This window comes from Neovison vison, chromosome 11 (genome assembly GCF_020171115.1).
Source record: "Neovison vison isolate M4711 chromosome 11, ASM_NN_V1, whole genome shotgun sequence".
Taxonomy (NCBI): domain Eukaryota; kingdom Metazoa; phylum Chordata; class Mammalia; order Carnivora; family Mustelidae; genus Neogale; species Neogale vison.
Window position 1 is genome coordinate 72,406,389 of NC_058101.1, and position 22,698 is coordinate 72,429,086.

The 22,698-nt window shown below is 45.9% G+C and overlaps 1 protein-coding gene across 1 annotated transcript in view; it reads left to right on the top strand.

The window, feature by feature from the left end:
- SETD7 (SET domain containing 7, histone lysine methyltransferase) overlaps positions 1 to 22,410 on the top strand; it is a 45,563-nt gene extending 23,153 nt beyond the window's left edge. Inside the window, exons 4-8 of the mRNA XM_044268055.1 lie at positions 1,291 to 1,480; positions 5,597 to 5,678; positions 8,541 to 8,658; positions 12,143 to 12,300; positions 16,645 to 22,410. Coding sequence (XP_044123990.1) covers positions 1,291 to 1,480; positions 5,597 to 5,678; positions 8,541 to 8,658; positions 12,143 to 12,300; positions 16,645 to 16,825 — 729 coding nt within the window. The 3' untranslated portion in view covers positions 16,826 to 22,410. The remainder of the gene's footprint in view (positions 1 to 1,290; positions 1,481 to 5,596; positions 5,679 to 8,540; positions 8,659 to 12,142; positions 12,301 to 16,644) is intronic.
- Positions 22,411 to 22,698: the final 288 nt, after the last annotated feature.

Genomic DNA, 22,698 nt, shown 5'->3' on the forward strand with positions numbered 1-22,698 from the left:
GCACTTTCTATGCGTTAAAAATGCTGCCAAATGTTTTTCTTTCTATGAAAGTGCTGTGGTTCATTTTAAAATTCATGACCCTTTTCCTCCAAAGAGCAATTAGACTGTGGTGAGCTGTAGAAATCATGGACCTGGTGTTATTTATTCCTGTCCTCTCTCGGTAAGCAGCGTTTGAGATCACTCAGAAGCCATCCTACACCACTGACTTTGAGTAGCTGTTTCTAGAAATTTGAGTTGGAGAAATAACCAAGCTTTTAGAAGATGTCGTGGCATTACTGTTGTTCTATTGAACCCACATAGGTCTCAGATTTTCAGTTACACCATAAAGACCCTCTGCACGGGGAGGAAAAAAGGAAATGTCACTTGGACCCTAGATTCAATAATTTTTTGATAATGTATTAGCTTATTAACTGGTAATCCCAGTTCAGTTCAAAAAACATTTATGGGTCACCTACTGTGTCCCTAGCACTTACCAGGATGCACAGTTATATCAGAGCCTGTGCCCTAAAGTATTTAATGACTCTTAGGAATGCAAGCAAGCGACAGTTAAGCAGAAAATACAGCTGGCTTCTCTCCTGGAAGGAGACAGAAGGGGGCAGTAAAGAAAAGAAAGTGGGAAGAAAGAGGTGATGGGGGAGGGAATCAAATTTAGTTGATTTTTTTTTTCCCCTTTTCCTTGTAATGCCATAGAAAGTGACAGTGTAGGATTCTCAAAACAGCAGTGACCACAGTCCTTTTGTTTATCTCCTAGGATATGCAGACAACACTCTTTACTCACATTCACTAAATTAACTCTTAGATACATTTGAATTAAAGATTTTCCTAATGACCTGAAATCCAAAAATTCTGCATGGAGAAATGAGATGGTACGAACAGCAGGTAAAACCACCTTGCTCTAGCTCCTCATGGTGTTGGGTGTGGGTCCACAGTTTAACACATAGTTACACCTCCTTTAATATTTTGTAACTAATATTACAAGTAAAATGCACTTGCTTCTTAGATAATGAACCAAAATAGAGTGTTGATAACTTGTCAGGATTAAAAAGTGGGGCTCGGTCTCTGACTCCCTAAGTCGGGCTTCTGTGCTTCTGTGTGTGTAACTTCTAGCAGTTTATTTGTATAGGGCTGGCTGGGGAGGTATGCATCATGTTTTTCTCACTCACTTTGAGCTCTTCAGCTGTCATGTTAGCACTATCAATGATGGCAGTACGCAAGAAAAATTCCTTGAAGTCATGTCCTGTGGATAAATACTACATATAATGTTTTCTGGCTTTTGGTTTCTCCTGTCAGGATGGAGGCAGCCTTGTGGGAGAAGTAAATGAAGATGGGGAGATGACTGGAGAGAAGATAGCCTATGTGTACCCTGATGAGAGGACAGCCCTTTATGGAAAATTCATTGATGGAGAGATGATAGAGGGAAAACTGGCTACCCTTATGTCCACTGAAGAAGGAAGACCTCACTTTGAGCTGGTGCCGGGAAGTAAGTCGGATCTGCTTCAGATGAGTTACTCTAATTCCAAAGCAGGTTGTTAGGGCATATTTGAGAGAAATGAATTTCTTTGTCTAGACCACTTGAATCGTGTATTAATCAGCCTTGCTGCATAACAGACATGTCAATACCTCACATACAGGTCAGCTGGCAAGCTGTGCTATAGCTGGTCTAGGCTGGGCTGGGCTGGGCTGGACATGGCTGGACTTGAGGCTTCTTATCTTATTATGCCTTATACATCTTAATTTGGGGGCCCAGTCTGAAGGGACTTTGGTGACCTGGGTCAAGATTTTCCCAGGTGGGTCCCAGGAAGCCAGTGCATGAGTAGACACCTGTGCTGCTTCTGAAAGCTTAGCTTGAAATGGACACCATGTCACGTTCACCTACGTTTCACTACACAAAGCAGATCACACAGCCAAGCCAAATATCAATGAGATGGGGAAATAGATGCCATGCCTTTCAGTAGCAGGTGCTAAAAAGTCAGGATAAAGGCATAGCTATATAATTCTGAGACCGGGAAGAAGCAAGAGATGATAGCAAAAATTTGGTGAATTTCAAAAGGTTAGATCTCAGAAAAAACTGAAATACAGCTTAATGATATTAAAGAATCAAATTAGATAAATCTCTGGGTTGTTACAAATTATAAAACTGATTCACCCTGATTGGGAAAGATAAATCCATGTTGGTATCCCCTGCCTCCTTCAGAGCCTAGTATCTCCACGGGGCACATGATGGATACACGAGTGAGTCTGGTGGAATCCATATTAGAAAAAAATCCTATTTCCTTTTAGAAATACTGTATGGTATACTAAGCATTTTTTTTCTGAGTATAAAATTATTTACTGTAGAAAGTCTGGGAGAGAAAAAACAAGGAGAAAAACCAGGATTTTGTATTTTGGGTAGCATAACAAACAAAATCTGTTTAAATTGGTCTGATTCCTTGAAAGCAAGATAAGCCTGTGTGTCTAATCCTAAGTTAGGTTATACGGAGAAAAGAAGGAGAGAAGAGAATAAATGTATGCATTAATCGTTCTAAATAATATTTAGCTCTTTGTGATCCAAAGGAGAATCTCCAGAGGAGAATGTCCAAAAATAGGAAATCTAGCATTTACACTTAGGTCCAACTTGGTTGTTTTAAATGTCTCGGGTTTTGTTTTTTTGAAGTTAAAAATTGAGGCAGCCTAAATGCAGTGAGGGATTTTGGATTGGATCCTGGAACGGAAAGAAGGCATTAGTGGAAAAACTGGTAAAATCCGAAAAAAGTCTGAAGCTTAGTTAATAGTAACATAGCTATGTTGGTTTCTTAATTTGGACAAACATACCATGTAACTTAAGGAGTTACCATTATAAGAAACTGTGAGGAGTATTGGGGTGCCCTGTACTATCTTTTCAACTTCTCTATAAGTTTAAAAGCCTTCCAAAATGAAAAGATTTTTTTAAAAAGTGGAACAGTAATCTTCACACTTCAAATTCTACTCTCTGTGCTCTTCACATGAGTTCTGAACGGAAACAGTGCTACCGTGTTTAGAAGTGAGGGGCTCTGGGCCAGGGGAGGATCCCAATGGGTGATGCCCATTTTAAAACTTCACAAGTGGTAGCGTGTTTTAGCAGTAAGAGCCGTGAATTTGAGAGTCACCTGGTTTGGGTTTCAGTGTTAACATTTACCATAGTAAGGTCTTGGGCAAGTTATGTATCCCTTTGGAATCTGTTTCTTCATTATAAAACACAGCTATTGGCACCAAGTATACAACAGCATAAGAGAAGTTATTGTTCTCTTTGCATTCCTCTTGGTGTGAGTAAGCAACAGATTTTGGAAAGTGAGGGTGATAATCTCAGAGAGTTATTTTCCTGAGAACTGGTCGTGGTGGGCTCACACTGGGTTTTCTTCTTGCCTCATCTCTTTACCTTTTCCACAAAGGAACTCCTTTCTCTGGTAATTCCTGTGCCGTCCTAAGGCTTGGCTTGCCCCTTAGAATTAATGTCGGTCAAGGGAATGAATGGATTCTGGGCAAAGGGTGTGGTGTAAATTACAGAGGAGAAGAGGAAACGTAAAGGGTATGCTCCATTGGCCCGGAGCATTGGCCAGTGGCAGAAAAACAGGAAGGGACAGGGTGTGTTGGAAAAGACAGCATCAGCCCCTTGAAAGCAGCTGGGGATGCTTTTCCCGTTTGCCTCTGCCCCATCCCTAACGTGGGGCTTTCCGTATAGCTGGCACATGGACCTCAGCTTTAGTTTAAGGAAGGGAAGGGGGAGTTCAGAGATTTTCTGCACAATAGAACAAGTATTTCACAGAAAAGTTTCATTTAAAAATATGGGTTGTTTCTTTTGTCACTGACTTCCTTTAATGGATTGTGCGTTGGTCCGTTACCAGTTGGCCCCCAATGCATTTCTCAGCCTTCTGCTGCCCTGCTTTTATGGCGGGGGGCTTCTGCCCCTTGCAGGCCACATTTCCTAGACTCTTATGCGTTAGCTTCTGTCTGGGTTTGGCCACAAGGAGGCACTGGCCAGGGGCACGGAGAGGGAAGGCATCAGGGAGAAGCTGTCTCTGTGTCCAGCAGGGTCTCCAAGCAGGGGCCTGTCTCCTGATTCCATGTGCCACCAGGAAGGTTCCCCCCAACATCCCAGCTTCCTTGGCCAGGTATACCCCAGCTCTCCAGAACCAGGCACACCACCTCCACCTTTGTCCCTCCAGCTTAGGGTTACCTGGCTGCAAGCTCCTGCCAGTTTCTGGGTTCCTCACTGGTGCTTTTGGCTTCTCAATTCCTCTGTGCTCCGTAGAACCAATTCCCTGAGTGAAATCCTCTCTTCGAAATATGCAAATTGTCTGTTTCCTAGCTAGACACTGACTGATCTGGATTGCTTTTTTTGTTTTGTTTTGTTTTAAGATTTTATTTATTTGTTTGACAGAGAGAGAGAGATCACAAGTAGGCACAGCAGCAGGCAGAGAGAGGAAGGAAAAGCAGGCTCCCCATTGAGCAGAGAGCCCGATGCAGGGCTCAATCCCAGGACCCTGAGATCATGACTTGAAACGAAGGCAGAGGCTTAACCCACTGAGCCACCCAGGTGCCCCTGATCTGGCTCGCTTTTTCAACTTTTAGTTTGAGGCATTGATTTGGGTTTTGTGATTGTACCAAACAAACAAACAAACAAACAAAAACCAGAAGAGGGACCTGGTAACTTCGGAGGAGTTGCTTAATGGGATGATTCGTGATGCCTTAGTGCCTAAAAGGAGTAAACCTTTGGTTCTAAAATGTGTTTCTTAGGAGGGATTAGAGCACGGATATCTTCATTGTGCTCTGGGAAGATTCTCGGAGGCTAATCCTTTGCAGAGAACCAGTGTTAATTCTAGAACTGTTGTGTGCCTTAGTTTCTGGAATAAATTACTGATTGGCTTCTGAACTACCTTTATAGAAATAAGAAGACTTTGTTTTTGCCTTATCAAAAGCAGTTCTGTTCTTAATTCTGGGGAGGTGAATGTTTATTTTTAGTGAAGGGGACAATTGCCAGGGCTGGGTGGTTGGAGTCTACAGAAGGGTGTCTAGTAGGAAGAAAACCAAAGAAAACTCCAAAACCATCATCCAACCCGATCTGACCAGAGAGGTCTCAAAATTTCATGACAAAGCAGGTTCTTGATTAAAAATTTTTAATCGTGGGGCGCCTGGGTGGCTCAGTGGGTTGGGCCTCTGCCTTCAGCTCGGGCCATGATCTCAGGGTCCTGGGATCGAGCCCCACATCGGGCTCTCTGCCTGGTAGGGGGCCTGCTTCTCCCTTCTGTCTGCCTGCCTCTCTGCCCACTTGTGATCTCTCTCTCTGTCAAATAAATATATAAAAAATTTAAAAAAATGTTTAATTGCATAAGCACTTTGTAAACCATGTGAAGAAAGAAAATTTAAAGGCCAAAAATGGGATTTTAAGAGATAAGTCTGAGGGCTGTTCACTAAGACCTAAAAATAAACTCAAATGCAAATCTCAAGACCGTGCGTTTATATTGAAGAGTTTATCCTAGTCGGTGTAACTTGAATAACAGTTTTCGTTATTTAACTCCTGCTTTGAAAGCTCTTCCCTAACTTGGTAATCTCTAGATTGAGATTTTCACTTGCTTTTCAGGTTCGGTGTACCACTTTGACAAATCGACGTCATCCTGCATTTCTACCCGTGCTCTTCTTCCAGATCCATATGAATCAGAGAGGTAACTTTTTTCCTTGTGGTTTGAACGGCATTGTTTACAGGAAGTTAAATAACCCTCGTGGTGGGAACCAACCCTCCTTTGTAGCCCTCTGAGCAGAAGAAAATATTCATAGAGTCCAAGGAAGAGTGTTTTTATGCTTATATGGAATCCTGTGAGAGAGTTTCTCCACCCAGAAAGCACGGAACAGCCGTGGGTCAGTCCCAGAGGAAACATCTACGTCTAGAGAGCCCTCTAGGCCTGATGTCCCCTTTCTTGGGGCCGTGGTACAGTTGATGCTGCAGCCACATGCTGGCCTCTAGGGGAGCATTTCAGACTCCTTAAACCTCTGACCTGGGCAGGAACCAGAATGCCTCCTTTGCTCAGCCCAGCCACAGGGGATCTTGAACGCTAGACAATTTCTTGATTTATGAAGGGAGAACAGCAGTGAAGGAAAGACTATAAGAAACCTAACAAGCGAAGAATTCCTGGCCCTTGGCTCTACCTGTGTAACTCATTCTTCCAGTGGAAGGCAATGGCGGTAAATTAAAACTCAATCATGTAAAAAAAAAACAAAACAAAAACAAAAAAAAAGAAACCTAACAAGCTTCCAGCTTACAAATGACGGGCTTCTGATTCGATAAGCTTACTCCTCAAGCGTCAAGTCCCGCTCCATTCCATCTTCTCTAAACTCCAGCTGGCCGTTGTGGGTGTGGCTTTCCCTAGTACTCAGCCCAAGATTCTTACCTCCAGCAACTGGCCTGTTCATGAGGAAGAGAGCCCTCAGCAGATAGTTCTCTCTTTGCCTTGCTCTTCGTAAGCATGGCTTACAAAGCGTGACTTCATTCACGTCCTGTCCTGTTCCCATCTGAAAAATGGGCCTCTTCCCTGGTCGAACTGACAGGGCTCACACCACAAAGTCACAATGAATGAATGGCCTCTTTCTTGATACAGAGCCCTGGTCCGTTTACAAAGGGAAAGGTTTGAGCTCTTGTTAGCCCTAAAACACAGTAGCACAACCATCCTGTGTGTCGGTCCTTTTTGTTACTGTCGTCGTGATGAGGATATATAAGGATGCCCTCAAAACTCACAGTGGTTTATGAATGCGCACATTTTATTTTACACTCACGGTTCTATAGGTTAGCTGAGCTTCGGCTCCTTCTGACTGGGCTCAACTTGACTCCTCTTGGCTCAGCTCAACAAGGCTAGACTCCAGATTTCAAGTTGGGTTCAGGTCTGTTTCACACGTCTGTGTTCCAAGACTCCAGCTAAAGGAGCAACAGCCCCCCTGGGGCATCTTCTGCCCTTGGAGATGAATAGAAACTCAAGGAAGCTGGCAGAAATTCACCATGCGTCTTACCACCTGAGTCCTGGCATGTAGTCCTCCTGCCCATGTTCAAGTAGCAAAGTAGATCCTACGGCCAAGGCCAGAGGGATCCAGGCAAGGATACATCGTCTCCCCACTCCAAAGGAGCACCGCAAGGTCTAGCAGCAAAGTACCGGGACGTATAATTCTACCATAGGGAAGGAGGAAAGAGTCCGAAACAATAATGCAGTCCCCTGTAGTCCACAAGAGAAGCAGACAATCCATGTAACACAAATTAGGGATGACCAGTTCCACCAAAGTGATTATAGCCCAGCGCCCAGAGAACTAATGTAGCTGTTGACGAGGCACACACGTACTCTCCTATTAAATGTGGTTCAGTAGTCATGAGCGCTGTCTTCCTGTGAATCCAGGGATTTGCAGGCTCCTTCTGTACAGAGCCACACTTCCTATATTTGAGGCTTTGTGGGTCTCTGTTGCAACTGCTCGGCTCCGCTTCTGTCTCCCCAAAGCAGCAACAGACAACACTAACTAAATAGGGGTGGCTGTGTTCCATGAAACTTCATTTACAAAAAGGCGCAGCTGCCATATGTGGGTCTGGGGCTATAGTTGCTAGACCCGTGATAAACTCTTCTGTTGGAAAGTGCTTATTGGATATGTTTTATTAACTTTCGTGTGAAAGATTCATCTTGGGGCTAAGTTGAAACAGTCTTTCCCTCCTGTTTGGCATTGGCAAAATTGAGTACAGCTTTAATTACTTTGGAAATGGTTTACTTATCCAGGAAGACAGTAAAAATACTCAGTCCCTAAAAATGTAAGTTAAAAAAAAAACAAACCTTATATCAAGCACTTTCTGAATACAGTGAGACCTTGAACAACACAGGGGTTGGGGCACCATCCCCTGCCCCTCCCCTGTGCAGTTGAAAATGCACGTGTAACTTTGGAGTCCCCAAATACTTAGCTACCAAGAGCCTGCTGTTGACTGGAAGGCTTGCCGATATCATAAACAGTTGAGTTGCATGTATTTTGTATGTGATACGTGTTATACACCGTAAAGTCAGAGAGACAAAAGAAAATATTAAGAATATCATAAGGGGGGAGGTGTGTCTGTCCAGCTCAGTCAGCAGAGCATGCAGCCCTTAATCTTGGGGTTGTGAGTTGGAACCCCATGTGGTGGAGAGATTACTTAAAAATAAAACCTTAAAAAAAAAAAAAAAAAGAAAAGTCATAAGGAAACAAGACAAGACATTTTCAGTACTGTAAGTAATCCGCATGTAAGTGGCCTGCAGCTCACACCCGTGTTTTTCAAGGGCCGGCTGTGTAGAATAATACCCATATTGGAGAGAGGATTTTAAACACACTCTTAAAGATACAGGAGTACGAGTTCTTCAGTTTCCAGTGCCAAATACTGTGGTTTAACGTCTCATGCTCCCTCCCTCCCTTCCTCACTGGATTTCTGTGAACCGATGCTTCAGATTCATTAGCGATACTGATATTTTGGTGATTGATATAGTGACATATCAAATGAAAAGGACCGTGATTTGGCCCTTTTTTCTATTTAGGGTTTATGTTGCTGAATCGCTCATTTCCAGTGCTGGAGAAGGACTGTTTTCAAAGGTAGCGGTGGGACCTAACACTGTTATGTCTTTTTATAATGGAGTCCGGATTACACACCAAGAGGTGAGTGGGGTCGAAGTGGAGAATCAACTTGATTGGTTATAGGGCTTGGTTTCAAACACCCTTAATTTTCCTGTTAGCCCCTTTTAGTATTTGCTAGAAGTATGAAGGAATACACAGTCTTTTTTTGTAAAATTGATGAGATATTGTCTACAGCAGTTGTCTTTGCTATAGCAAAAATAGCACACACTGGGGTGCCTGGGTGGCTCAGTTGGTTGAGCGCCTGCCTTCAGCTCAGGTCATGATCCCAGGGTCCCACGATCGAGACCCACGTCAGGCTTCCTGCCGGAGGGCAAGGGGGAATCTGCTTCTCCTTCTCCCTCTACCTGCTGCTCCCCCTGCATACTCTCTCTCTCTCTCTCAGTCCGCCTCTCTCTCAAATAAATAAATAAAATCTCTTTTTTTTTTTTAAAATACCATACACTGGGTGGCTTGTAAACAACAGAAATTTATTTCTCACAGTTCTGGAGGCTGGACATCAAGATCAGTGTGTCTGCAGATGTGGTGTCTGGTCAGAAACCACTTCCTGGTTCACGAATGGCTCTCTCCTCACTGCAGCCTCATACGGCAGGAGGGACACGGGAACTCTCTGGGGTCTCTTTTAAGTTTCACAGCTATTTTCTAGAAAGTGGGATGGCGCCCATCAAGAAGACAGCAATTGCTTTGTACTGTACTACACCCAGGGTCTGAAAAATTGAGATCCAGTTGGATTCTATCAGTAATTAATTTATGATCTTGCATAGAGGGCTTTATAAGAAGGCCCCCTACTTCTGTATTTGCAAAAGTTATACAGTAACCTGTATCCAGGCAGGAAAGAGTCTATTGCCCAAAAAGCCGAAAATAAGAATAATCACCTCTTGCTTTTATTTTTTTTTAAAGATTTTATTTATTTAGACAGAGACCACAAGTAGGCAGAGAGGCGGAGAGAGGGGGAAGCATGTTCCCTGCTGAGCAGAGCGCCCGATGCAGGGCTCGATCCCAGGACCCTGAGATCATGACCTGAGCCGAAGGCAGAGGCTTAACCCACTGAGCCACCAAGGCGCCCCTCACCTCTTGCTTTTAAAATACAATCTTTGCTGTATTTTCCAGAATTCTGAGATGTTTTTGTTTTTGCTTCTTCGCGTCACAATAAACTGCCTTACATGTCCACTCAAGGGCAAAAAGTCGGCTGCTTGAGACGGCTTGTAGTCTCCTTCTGGTCCCACTTGCATTAAACAAATGGGACGTGGACTTATTGCTCATATCCCTCATTCATGTACTTCCCCTTTTCACTTACTGCTGTGGAATACTACAGGGGAAATGCCGTGAAATAATCAAGTTTTTGCCCGTTCACAGCCATTGTACAAAGAGGCCCTCAGACTGAGCCATGGTCTGGCACACAATACAGTAGTACCCCCTGGTGATGGCCAGACCTCTGGGTCTGCCGCGCTGCTGGTCCAGGAAGCGGGGTGAGCTCTTTGTCCGAGGTCACAAGTACAGTAACCAGCAGAGTGCAAGCGGGCTGGCAAATAGCAGAATCTGTCTCCCGGCGAGACTCACTATGCTGTGCCGTGGACACGAATGGGGCCCCCTCCTTGCCTTCCAAGAAATTGAGATCCTGTCGGGGAGGGGTGCCGGGGTAGTGCAGCCAGCTAGACTCTTGGTTTCAGCTCGGGGTTGTCAGGGTCATGGGACATAGCCCTGCATCAGGCTCCGAGCTCAGTGGGGAGTCTGCTGGAGAGTCTCCCTCCCTTGCCCTCTGCTCTTCCTCCCTTTCGCTCCAAAGTAATAAACAAATCTTTAGATTCTGTTGGGGAGATAAGAGAAATACACAACTAATGGCAACATAAGGTAGATGGTACCGGGGTACCTGGGTGGCTCAGTGGGTTAAGCCTCTGCCTTTGGCTCAGGTCATGATCTCAAGCCCTGCATCAGGCTCTCTGCTCTGCAGGGAGCCTGCTTCCCTCTCACTCTCTGCCTGCTTCTATGCCTACTTGTGATCGCTGTCAAATAAATAAAATCTAAAAAAAAAAAAAATGTAGATGATACCAAGTACCATATATCAGTATCATATGACAGGGCTGGAATATTAAGATCTGTGAAGATTTTTTTCACTTTCATCTCTGCTGTATCCCCTACACCTAAAATAGTGCCTGACATATGAGAGGCAATCAGTAAGTATTTATTGAATGAAAATCAGATACAAATAATAGCGTAATTGTGATTTAGGGGCAAGAGAGGCAGTACACTTCTGAGAGTCAACAGTTCTGTATAAAAATGTGATCCTAGGGGCTCCTGGTGGCTCAGTCAGTTAAACCTCCGACTCTTGGTTTCAGCTCAGGTCATGATCTCAGGGTTGTAGGATTGAGCCCCATGTGGGGCTCCCTGTTCAGCAGGGGTCTGCTTGTCCCTCTCCCTCTGCTGCTCCGCATGCGCTCTCTAAAATAATATTTTTTTAAATGTTTAACATAATCCTATTTGCTCCCAAAAAACCCCTGCTGTGCTGACATCAGCAGATGCTGGGCTATTGGTTGGAGTGGGGCAGTGGCTTGAATCTGTTGGTGCCTGCAGAGAGTGAGTGCTATTGTAGATGAGAGCACACACTGGGAGTTGGGGACACTGTCCCTATGGATCCCCACTTGTCACAAAGGTGAGGGACTCTGCTTGAAGCACAGTTTTGCATTCCTCATGGTTCCGGTTCCAAATGATGTTCTTCCTTGTGTGTTTCTTTTGCCTCGCCTTCTTCACCGTAGGGCTTCCGGGAACCTGGGGATTGGTCAGAGCCTAGATCCCACCACAGGAGGCAGTCACACACAGCAGGCTTCCCTGACACAGGGCAGGGCTTGAACAGGGAGGTGAGAGAGGGGAGGCTCTCCCAGCCTGAGATGGTCCAGCAGCTTGTGGCCCAGGGGCCACTGTCTGGAGCAGGAGAGGGGCAAAGGACTCCCAGGAAAGAGCAGGCTGGAGAGGGGGCTGACGTGTCTAGGTGATGTAGGGTGAGGAGTCTCTGGGCCACAGAGCTCTGAAGGACGAGACAGTCTGGGGGCTTTGTGGCGCTGGGCTGGGTCTAATCTGCTAGCAGACATGGGGTCACGTGTCCCAGCAAGAGTCCCAACAAAGTGGCTAAAACTCCACTTTGGGCTATTGAAGAAACAACTGGATGTGTAAAAACTTGAGTTTGGTGCTGGAGGGCTTTAGAGGTAACAGGTCGTAGCCTGCAGTGAAGAAAAAAACCGCCTAGGGACATCTGGTTATATTTTTGCGTGTCTTTGTCAGGGACTTTTTAGGTCCTTTTTTTCACCTAAGAGGAGGAAAGGTAAGTAGGGAGTAAGTTGAGCTGCCCGCAGACGGTTCGTGCACCGTCGATGGGGAGGGGCGCCTTGGGTTCTTCTCACGCATATGGTGCTCACACCACACAACGTAAGGGGGAGTGAGTGAATGTTGCTGATGTGCTCTGAGATTGGGGGAGAAAGGCCCTCTCTAACGTTCGCTTTCTTGTTTCCTGCAGGTGGACAGCAGAGACTGGGCCCTTAATGGGAATACCCTCTCCCTGGACGAAGAAACGGTCATTGATGTGCCTGAGCCCTACAACCACGTGTCCAAGTACTGTGCCTCCTTGGGACACAAGGCCAATCACTCCTTCACTCCAAACTGCATCTATGATATGTGAGTATGACAGTGAGTGCCAGGGTGGGTCCGGGCCCACTCTAAAGGGGCCATGCAACCGGGCAGGGGCGTGTCACGGGGAAGGCCACTCCCTCCGGGCTCCTGAGGCTCCTCCCCCAGAGGCCTCGAGGTTGGGACTTGACACTCCGAATTTAAACAACCTCTTCCCTGACCTTGGTAGGCTCTGAGATGGCAAAGCGCTTGGAAGGAGGAAAGCGCTTGGAAGCGCTCTGGAAACCACACTTCCTGGCTGCTGTTCATGGATGCTTTTTTGTCCTTAGGTGGTCTCACTCTGGAAAATTAAAGATAGTGTTATTTGAAAGATTAGAAACATTAAAATTATTCTGCACTGTGGAGACTCGGGAACTTTTTGATGTTTGTGAAAGGAAAGAAGAAAAGAAAATGCTAAGCCTAGAGCACAAGTTCTTGGTGTTGGAAAAGACTGATTAAATCAGAGTCCCCATGACTTGACAATAAAGAGGAAAAAAATACTGAGGCATGTTACAGTGTGGATGGGCCTTGCACTGTGCTAAGTGCGAGAAGCCAGTCACATAAGACCCCATAGTGGGTGAGTCTAGTGAGATGACTTGCCTGTTACAGCGAAATTCTTAGAGACAGAATACTGATCAGTGGTTGCCCTGGGCTGGGGGTGGGGTAGTGGAGGGAAATGGAGCTGATGGCCAATGAGCATGGGGTTTCTTTTGAGGGTAGCTCAGTGTACTAAAATTAGATAATGTGATGGTTGTCCACCTGAAACCCCCTGAATTGTATGCTTCATGTGGGTGAATTTTAGGGTATACATTTGTTGAGTTGCATCTCAACAAAGCTGTCTTTCGAAGACTTTTAAAAAGTCAAATAGTCCTACCTCTCAGAATTTGAGCCTCCCCTTCCAGTGGCTCACTGACCTCTTGTAGACCTCCACTGATGGGGAGGTTACTGTTATCCACGAAGGCAGCTATCTGGAAAGACTGACATAGATATTATGAAATTAGCTCTCAGGCTCTGATGATTAAAATGTTCTTTTTAAAGCCCAAATGGGTTTCCCTGTGACATCTAGCCCTTTGCCCTAAATATCTCCCTATGCACTACCCCAGTCTCTCTTCGACATAGTAGCCCTACAAATATTTCAGGAGCTTTCCTATGCCCCCTGAATGTTCTTCTTCCAAAGTCAAGCATCCCTGACTATTCCTTGAAGAGTACAGTTGGCATTCCTTGGACCATTGTCATTGATCCCCTTAGCTTGGCCAGAAAATGCCTGTTTCCCTGGGAGCCAGGTGGCTGTGTTGCCACCTTTTCTGCTCAGTTATAAGCTCACAGTCCCCCCACCCCCAACCGTCTCTTGCTTGTTAACAGGAGCATGATCCAATCATGTGCATTTAATCTGTAGGAAAATTGCCAGGATTTGAATGTCCCTCCTCGCATCCCTGAGGTGGCTTGGAAATGGTCCTGGCAGTGCCTTGCTCTCCTTGGCAGCCAGCGCCGAGTACTGCAGCTCCGACTTCTATCGAAAGGGCAGGTAGAGATGGCAAAGGACATGTGTCATGTGAAATGAAACTGACACTGTTATTAAATCCAAGGCTTTTGTGCCCAGTGTGAATTAGGTCAAAGCATCGTTCCAGGCTTGCACACAGCTTCCCAATGGTCTTTTAAAACGGTGGTAACTAACAGTAATACATGCTACTTAAAAACTACTCTTTTAAAACAAACGAGTTCTGTGATTTTGCTGCAAGGACATGGTTTTTCTCACCAAAAAGAAGGATGCGTGGGAGCAAGGGAGGGAATCAGTTGTGCAAAATCAGGTCCCCAGGCTCCTCGGGGTTATTTCCTTCCAGCCCATTGCAAACAGTTGGTTATATGGGGTAGTGAGAAGACTCCCTGAAAAGCAAAATATAAAAATCAGATACTGATCCATGACATTCATTTGCTTCTCGAATTATTGGTATCATTCTGCACACTTTAACATCGGCAAAATGATATCCCGGTATGAGCAGTAGTCTGCTACAAAATCCAATGGACAAGCAGACACGAACTACTGCCCTCATCGTCCATAGCGGTGATATGTCACAAGGGCCCAAAGCACTGGGGGGCAGAGGTTTGCTTTGACCCCTCATCGTGCTCCTGGCATGCACTGGGACCTTTAGGCCTGTGTCTGACTAATGGCTTCTCCTGAGTTCTCTCACTCAGGCCTCCCAGGATCTCCGCGGGGCAGCCTCTGGTCCTGTCCTCCCTGCCCCCGATCACAGACCGGAACCGCGGAGCTCCCAGCCACAGCGACTAAGTGTCCCTAAGCACTGTGCCCCCGTGCCGCCTGGGAGAATCGGCACCTGAAATGGAGTGCCTTCTTTTCAGTCTGTCCTTTTTCTACCCTCTGAAAATGATAGTAAGCGGAAAAATGAAAGTAAAAGAGGATTATACCAGAAGTCTTGGGCTTCTCATGGAATTCTGTCAGTGCGCAAGAAGTTTAGCTGGAGCTCCGCTTCAAGGATATTATTTTTTAATGCAATATTTTAATTTAGAGACAGAGTTGTGATTGTATTATTATTTTTTTGAAGAGTTTATTTATTTGACAGACAGAGATTCCAAGTAGGCAGAGAGGCAGGCAGAGAGAGAGAGGAAGGGAAGCAGGCTCCCTGCTGAGCAGAGACCTGGGATCATGACCTGAGCCAAAGGCAGAGGCTTAACCCACTGAGCCACCCAGGCACCCCATGATTGTATTATTTCTTTAAAGATATATTTATTTATTGGAAAGAGAGAGCACGAGCTGGGAAAGAGGGAGAGACAAGCAGTCCCTCCGCTGTGCGGGGAGCCCCATATGGGGCGCGATCCCAGGTCCCCGAGATCTCATGATATGAGCCAAAACCAAGAGCCAGATGTCCAACCAACTGAGCCACCTGGGTGCCCCAAGTTTTAATAAGGACTTCCCGGATCCCTGGTGCAGGGGTGTCTGTGATGAGCACAGTATGAGAATTCTGCACCTGTGCGCACACACACAGTGACGTGCTCACCCTGTCCCTGGCAGCAGCTCACTTTGTGCCCGGCCCCTGTGAGGTGCTGCGTATAGGGAACCCTGTTTTGCCACCCTGACAACTCTTACACCATTAGGATTGCTAGTATTAGTGAATCTGTAGATGAGGAAGGTGAGTCAGAGATACAGAAGTGGGCTTTCTGAGAGGGGGCAGGAATAATGTGCGGAACCGGGACTCAGGCCAAGGTCTCTGACCCCAGGTCAAGTGTGCTTTCCAGGAAAGATGACACCCAAGGGGGGTGGACATGGAGGCCTCTTGGAGTGGGGGGTGAGCTTGTTCCTTCGTCTTCCACATAGAAGGTGTTCCTAAACCACAGGCACACTCTTTCCCCACCACCCATAGAGGGAACCAGCCAGGTACTTCCTGTCACGCCCTGTGTGCCGATCTCACCTAGGGCCTGGAAGCTTCTTCCTGTGGCGTCTCAATATCCTTTGCTCAAAATGTGACTATAAATGAATGAGACTGATTTGACCAGATGCATATAAAGATAAAGTGAATTTCTTTTCTGGCCATGTCTTACGTATTTCCCTTCTGGGTTTCAGAAGCTGTTAGGTGAGCTAAATCTATTCCTTACCTGTGTCCTCATCTCCTAAAGGGGCTGGAGGGGTGAACCAGATTGGGAGCCTCTGGCATAGGAACACAGTGGGGAGCGTTAGCCCTGCCTCGGGTTCCAAGATGCTCCCTTCACAAGATGCTTCATGGGGAAATAGTTAGAAAGCAGGTTGGCAGAGAGGTCTAGGCTTCGCTCCTGGAAAGAAGTTTTCATCTACTTTGGTGCTAGAAAATAATACTTCCTCTGTCTGTACAGGGTGGAATCCAGTTTTTCGCCACAGGAAAGCCCACGGGGCCCTTCCTTACACCTCGCACAGTGCCCAAGTGAAGCCTTGTCCACAAGGCGCCGCCAGTAACCTGAGGCCACCACCGGCCAGGGGGACCGAAACGCCTCCTGGCCGGGCTACATCCAATTTCTTGTTAAGTCCAGGTTTTTTGTTGTTGCCCGTGTTGTTGGTTTATAAATAGAGTGCCAGATATGCTCAAAGAGGAAGATGGAGCCGTGCTTTTTAAACTTGAACGTGCGTGTGAATCACCTGGGAGAGTTGTTAGAATGCAGACACTGAGTCAGCAGGTCTAGCGGCATAGCGTGTCTAGCAGCAGGAAGACGAAGCTGCTGCTGGCCACGCTTGCGAACCTACCCGGGGTGGCCAGGGGAGAGCTCCTGGGCGATTCCTGCCCCCTCACCACCCCGCAACCCCCCGCAGGCTTTGCTTCTAAGCTCCCGATCTGCCCCAGGAATGACCGTGTGCATCTTGATGTCCAGGTTCGTCCACCCCCGTTTCGGGCCCATCAAATGCATCCGCACGCTCCGAGCCGTGGAGGCCGAGGAGGAGCTCACCGTGGCCTACGGCTACGACCACAGCCCCCCGGGCAAGAGCGGGCCTGAAGCCCCGGAGTGGTACCAGGTGGAGCTGAAGGCCTTCCAGGCCGCCCAGCAGAAGTGAAAGGCTGAGCCCTGAGCTTCCGAGACCTGGAATAGAAACTTGGATCTATGCACTACGTTTTCCGACAACGGGACAACCAGGGACTGCTCATGCTGTGACATCACATCCTCTCACTCCGCGTTAGCAACGACTTTCTCGCATACTAACTAGGTTTGACTGTATTACTCATACCAGATTTAAAATTAGCTAGCCTTGCAACAACGTCCTACTGAGAGGTATTGTCGCACACTTGACACAGACAGCATGATGCTCTTGGGTGGTTCAAGCCTAAATCTGGACCACATTCAGAGATGCCAAATGATTAGACTGGAAAAGGGAAAGGGGGCTTTTCAGTCATTCGTAGTCTGTGGTTTTTCCATGAGGTTTTTTCCTATGGCCAACATAAAGTGTGTATTCGCACTTGCATACGGGCCGTAGGGAGGATAGAGAATTACTACATTTTTATTCTCTAAATGTAGTATAATTTGCCTTTTAACCTTTGATCTGTATCTTGCAATAGAATGGCTTTGGTTTTTTTTCCCCCCCCAGCGAAAGAATCCCACTTTTTTGAGTCATTTCACCCGTCAGTCCCCTTCTCTATCTTAGATATCTTTTACAAGAGAAAAAACTTCCAAATGGATTTCGTGTCAGTGCCAGTGCGTAGGTCTCTCTGGTTCTTTCTATATCATTGTTTCATTATCACATCCTAATATAAAGAACTGGCTCATAGGGCCAGGGTATTATTCTAGAACTATTACTCTCGCATGTAAACAAAGATACCTTTGCTTTAAGATGTGAGAAAAATGAATTTACTTCGTTCGCATTCAGTTATGGGAGAGTTGTAATATATACTTTAAGAAAGGAGAGATGGAAATTAGTATTTCTAAGCAGTAACTGTGGCAATTTTGCAATCTCTTCAATAGTGCTAGTAATTTCTTCTCCTCGGGTACACATTAAATGTACATAACATAGAGCAGTCTGGCTTGTGGCGCAGTGCATTGAATTCAGAAGTCAAACAACAACCTAGAATTCTAATGTGGAATTCTAAAGCTGAGGTGTTTTTTTTTTTTAATTGCTACTGTTAGGAGAGACATACCGATCACTAGGTGCAAATCAAACCTTAATGCTACAACTCTTCATTGTTGTATTTTCAAAGCACTTACCTGCTTCAAAGCATTGTGAATTAAGAGTAACACCTGTATAGTTTCAAAGCAACGATATCAATAGCATTTCAGCCATTTTGCAAGCCACGTGTAATCACAACTGCAGAATTAAGGCAAGAACCCCTGTTTTTTAGTTTAGCTGGTTAGGTGTATAATGGACCCGGGATGGCTCTGAGTGAATTCTGCGAGTTTGGGGCTTTAGTTAGTGCCCTCACCCCCAGGCGATAGCTGTGTCGTCTTTGGAGGCCTCGACAAGGCTGCCGGAAGTGGTGGAGAGCGGCCGCTGCCCTGGAGGCACCTGTTGCCTGAGCCAGTCTGGGCTTGAAAGCGAAAAGCTTCCAAGCCACAGCCGATTGGGAGCTCTGGCCGAGCAGAGGTCGCTGGCTGGCAGCGAGAAGAGTAAAGAAATGGGCAGGAAGGAAGTTTTTGCTGTTTCTTGGCCGGTACGCATTGCTCTTAGAAAGAATTCCACAAAAGTGCTTGACCCAGGGCTGCTCACAGTTCTCCATTCAGGCGGCGCCTGAGCACGGGGTTCAGCCCTTGAAGACCGTGACGGAAGGGGCCCTTCCGTCCTCTGCAGGGCCAGGCTTCCCGGAGCTCCCGTCCTCCCCTGGTGGTGCCAGTGCACATGGCCAGTGCAAGGTGTACGGCTAGCCAGCAGGGGTCTCCGGGGCCTGGGGTGGGGGTAAGCCGATGTTCCCCACGTGAGAAGTTGTCAGGGCTGCCAGAAGGATCTCCCGCAAGGGGAACACAAGTAGGGTTTTTAGATGATAATGCCCCAGGATAGGATAGCTTCTATTCTGTAGAAAGAGACCGTTCTGCAAACTGTGACCGATGGGCAGTCTCGGGACTTGTATTCTGGTGGGTGCTTTAATTCAAATGCGTCCCAAAGTGAGCGACTGTCTTCAGGAGAAAGATGGCTTGAAGTAGCCCCGGGCATTTGGGTGTCCAGAGCCAGGTCCCCGAGCAAGGTCAGGGTGGAGCCGGCCACACTTCCAACACAGTTTCGCTTTGAAGGATTTCATTCCTGGTGGTGATAAGCATTCTTGTTGAGGCTGCAGGACGGGTGTAATTTCTGTCCTCATGGGTTACTCTGATTATTCCCCACTCAAATGGAATCTTTCTTTTTTCCTTTCTTTCTTTTGATGTAAGGGATTGAAGAGTCGTAAGTAGTAATTAACCATCGAATCCATTTTTCAAATTAGGTATTGAATGACAGCACTGGGTTTAAAACCCAGCATTGTGTCTGTGACCTTCAGACAAATCAGAGGAAACACCACACCCACGCTGAGCCTGTCTGTCTGTCTCCCTCCTCTCTTCCTGCATCTTCTGGGCCTTCTCTCTCCTGTTCCAGCTCTTCCCATCCTGTGGGAATGCCTGGATGTCCCGTTCCCCCGGTCTCTTGCTCTTTTCCATCCTCTCCCTCCCCATTTTGAGTGTCTCTCCTCTCCTGCTCGGCCCTCCGTGTGTACCTCTGTGCCTTCACTCCTGTCTCTGCCCGGCTTTGTGGCTCCTGCTCCCCTCCCCGCCCCTCCCCCACTCCCAAATGGAAGACTTTGTCACAGAGTAGAATCCCGAGGGGGCCTTGCCATTCACTGTGTTCCGCAGGTGGGTGAAGAAGTCGCGGTGGGGTGAGGTTCCATAAGGAATTTACTGGTGAGGAAGGAAGGGTTTCTCCTTGTTTTATTTCTCTACCGAATCTTTACATCCACCGTGAAAGGAAACGTGTCAGGAAGCAGCCGAACCTGGCAGTTTTATGGGCGCGGTGATCACTGCAGAACTGCGAAAGATTCCATGTGGTGGGGAATAAAGAAGTAACCTCATGCTCTCCCAAAACACGCCTGGCCCCTGCGCGTGACGCCATGGTCTCGAGGAGGTTCACTCAGAGCTGTCTCCTCCCCACCCCTGCATGACTAGGTCTTTCCTTAGCAGCTTCTCTGTGACAAAATATTCTCTTGTGTTAGAGTTAGGAATAGGAACTAATCTGGAGGAGTATGTCCCCACGTGGACATTCGGACGGCCGGACAGAATCGCTGTGAGGACTGAATTTCTGATCCAAAGCAAAGAGGAGACGAAGAGGCAACAGGCAGGGAAGACTTGAGTTCCGTAGTACCTATTCTTGTTTTATCCTGCTTCATCCCTGGTCTTCCTGAGAAACGAAGAAGGAAATTCGCTTTTCTAGACCTCTTTGAACCTGTCTGGGGCATATCGTTAAATGTACTTGCCTCCCAGGGGTTTTTCCCACTTGAAAAAGGATTTCCTTATCGCCAACAGCCTGGAGAGGCCAACGTGGAGGCAAGTGTCACCATTGACAACGTTTAATTGTAACCATTAAGATGGGAGTCAACTGTGAACAGTGAATTCAAGGGTTGCCTTCTCAGTGAGACAGTATGTGGCACTTTAGAAACTTTCCTTTAATATATAAAATTTTAAATCACTCATTGCAAAGTGCATTTAAGATCTTCCAAGAAGGTAGAGTTTTCTGTTTCGCCTTGTTTTAAAAACCGTTGCCTCAAGTTTCTGTCTTAAGAGTAGTGATTTAGAATCCAGACATCTTTTCTTTTAGAAAAACAAGCAAAACTATGTTGCAAGACTGATAGGTGTAATGTTTATTTGCCGCAGATCAAAGGTTCACAAAATACTTTAAATTTACATCTACTTGAGGTACTTGATAGGTGGGGTTTTTTGTTTTTGTTTTTTTTTTCTTTGCTCTTTCCCTTCAGGAATTTGGAGCCTTGGTGTCACTTTTTTATTTTAAAAAAAGAAATACTAAATTGTGATAGTTTTATTTTGCCAAATGTGTGCATACATATTCAAAGCAATGAAACTATTTCAAGCCATACAACCACAGGGGTGGAAAGAAACCCTTTTCACAAATTTTAATGTGTTTGTATGTAAATAGATGTTTGTATGAAATATTTTCATGGTAGAATGAATATATTTAAATGAAGTCGAATTATTCCAGTGCTATTTAAACAAATTACAAAATTTTTGGTGAGAATCCTCTGAGTCTATCGAGATACAATGCAGATCAATTTTGATTTTTAAAAAATCAAAAGCCTACAAATAACTCTGACTCACAGCAACTTCCCTGTGTGGTTGCGCCTGACATGGAGAGAGCTCGTAGGCTTCCCCAGTGCCTCAGCCGCTTCCTGGTGTAAGTTAGGTGCTCATGGAGGTGTGTCTACCTTTAAGTGACGTCACTCCTGGCCTCCGAGGGCCTGCGAGTGAATTAGAGGCATTAGAGACACTGGTGCAGTTATCCAGAGCACAATTTCTTTGCAGGGCAGCAGAATCCGAAGCCAGATATGGCCACGTGAACCTCAGAGCTGGGTTTTCTGGCCACCATCAACCGCCACCCTTACTGCCTAGTCACACATGTCAGGGAGGCTGCCCTCAGTGGAGTTGGGGTTCCAGCCCCAGGATGGAACTTCACGGTTTTGCCAGCCATCCCCGCCTCCTGGCCTCCACCTCACAGAGGGGAAGGAGGAGGGGGCAGCTGGCAAGGGGCCCATTTCTCAGCACAGTCCATTTCCTGTCTCGGCTCTGGGAGACTATGCACCCAAGCACCAAACTTCCATCCAGAGAGAGACGTCCTCGGATAACGCAAATCCTTGCTTCCTCTGTCTGTGACTTTACACACTGTTGTTAGAAGTCGTTTTACTATCAAGACCAATCACATCTCTGGGACATACCTCCCAACTCTCCTGACTCTTACGTTACTAGAACACTCCTTTATAATGGTATTCAACTTGAGTGGGTTGTTTTTGTGGTTTTTTTCCCCCTCTGCTTTGGTCCTGGATATACGAAATGATAAATATGACAAAATTTTCACTGTGTCTACTAGCAATATGTACACACATGCCAATGTATCTTATCATAGCGACTTGGTTATATTTTGGGTTACTGTAATTAACCTTGATTCTTGTGTTGGGAAACCACAGGGATGTGTGATGCCCGCTTATCATGGAAGAAGTTAGGTTCATGGTCTGAGCTCCCTCCTTCAAAAGTTTTCCTCCTGGGTTTTCTATGTTCTCTTTTTATCCTAAAACGTGTTCATTAGGTTGTGAGGTATGTTTAAGGATTGGAACCTAGGGGTATGCTTTCATCATTTATTGAGAGCAAAAGTTAACCCCATCACAGTTAACAAAAGATTGGTCTTTGTGGAATTTGAACTAAATCTATGAGCCTTATTCAAATATCTATAATTCTATGATTTTTTTAAATTATGGGAAATTAATGAAAGATGTTTACATGAATAATGTTTGCCCTTACTGTGTTATGAATGAGTTTTTTTGTAGTGTGTCTGGGTGCATGTGCAAGAGAGTAGGAAAAATGTTTCTGAAACAAAACTTGACAAATATTTGTAATGAAAAGTAAATTTAAAGATTGCTATAATTGCGCTATAGAAACAATGCAAGTATTAAACAAAATATACAATCATCTCTCATTGTCTTCCTTTGGTCACTGAGGGCAGAAAGATAGTAACTTTCTTCTTTTTCTTTTTTTTAATATATTTTTTTAAAGATTTATTTATTTATTTATTTGAGAGAGACAGGGAGCAAGAGCGGGGGTGGGAGGAGGTAGGAGGAGAAGCAGACTCCTGGCTGAGAGGGGAACCTGACTTGGGGCTCCATTCCAGAACCCTCAGATCGTGACCTGAGCCTAAGCCGGGCACTTAACCACCTAGGAACCCCATTATGACATGCCTACCTACGTGTTTAAATTACT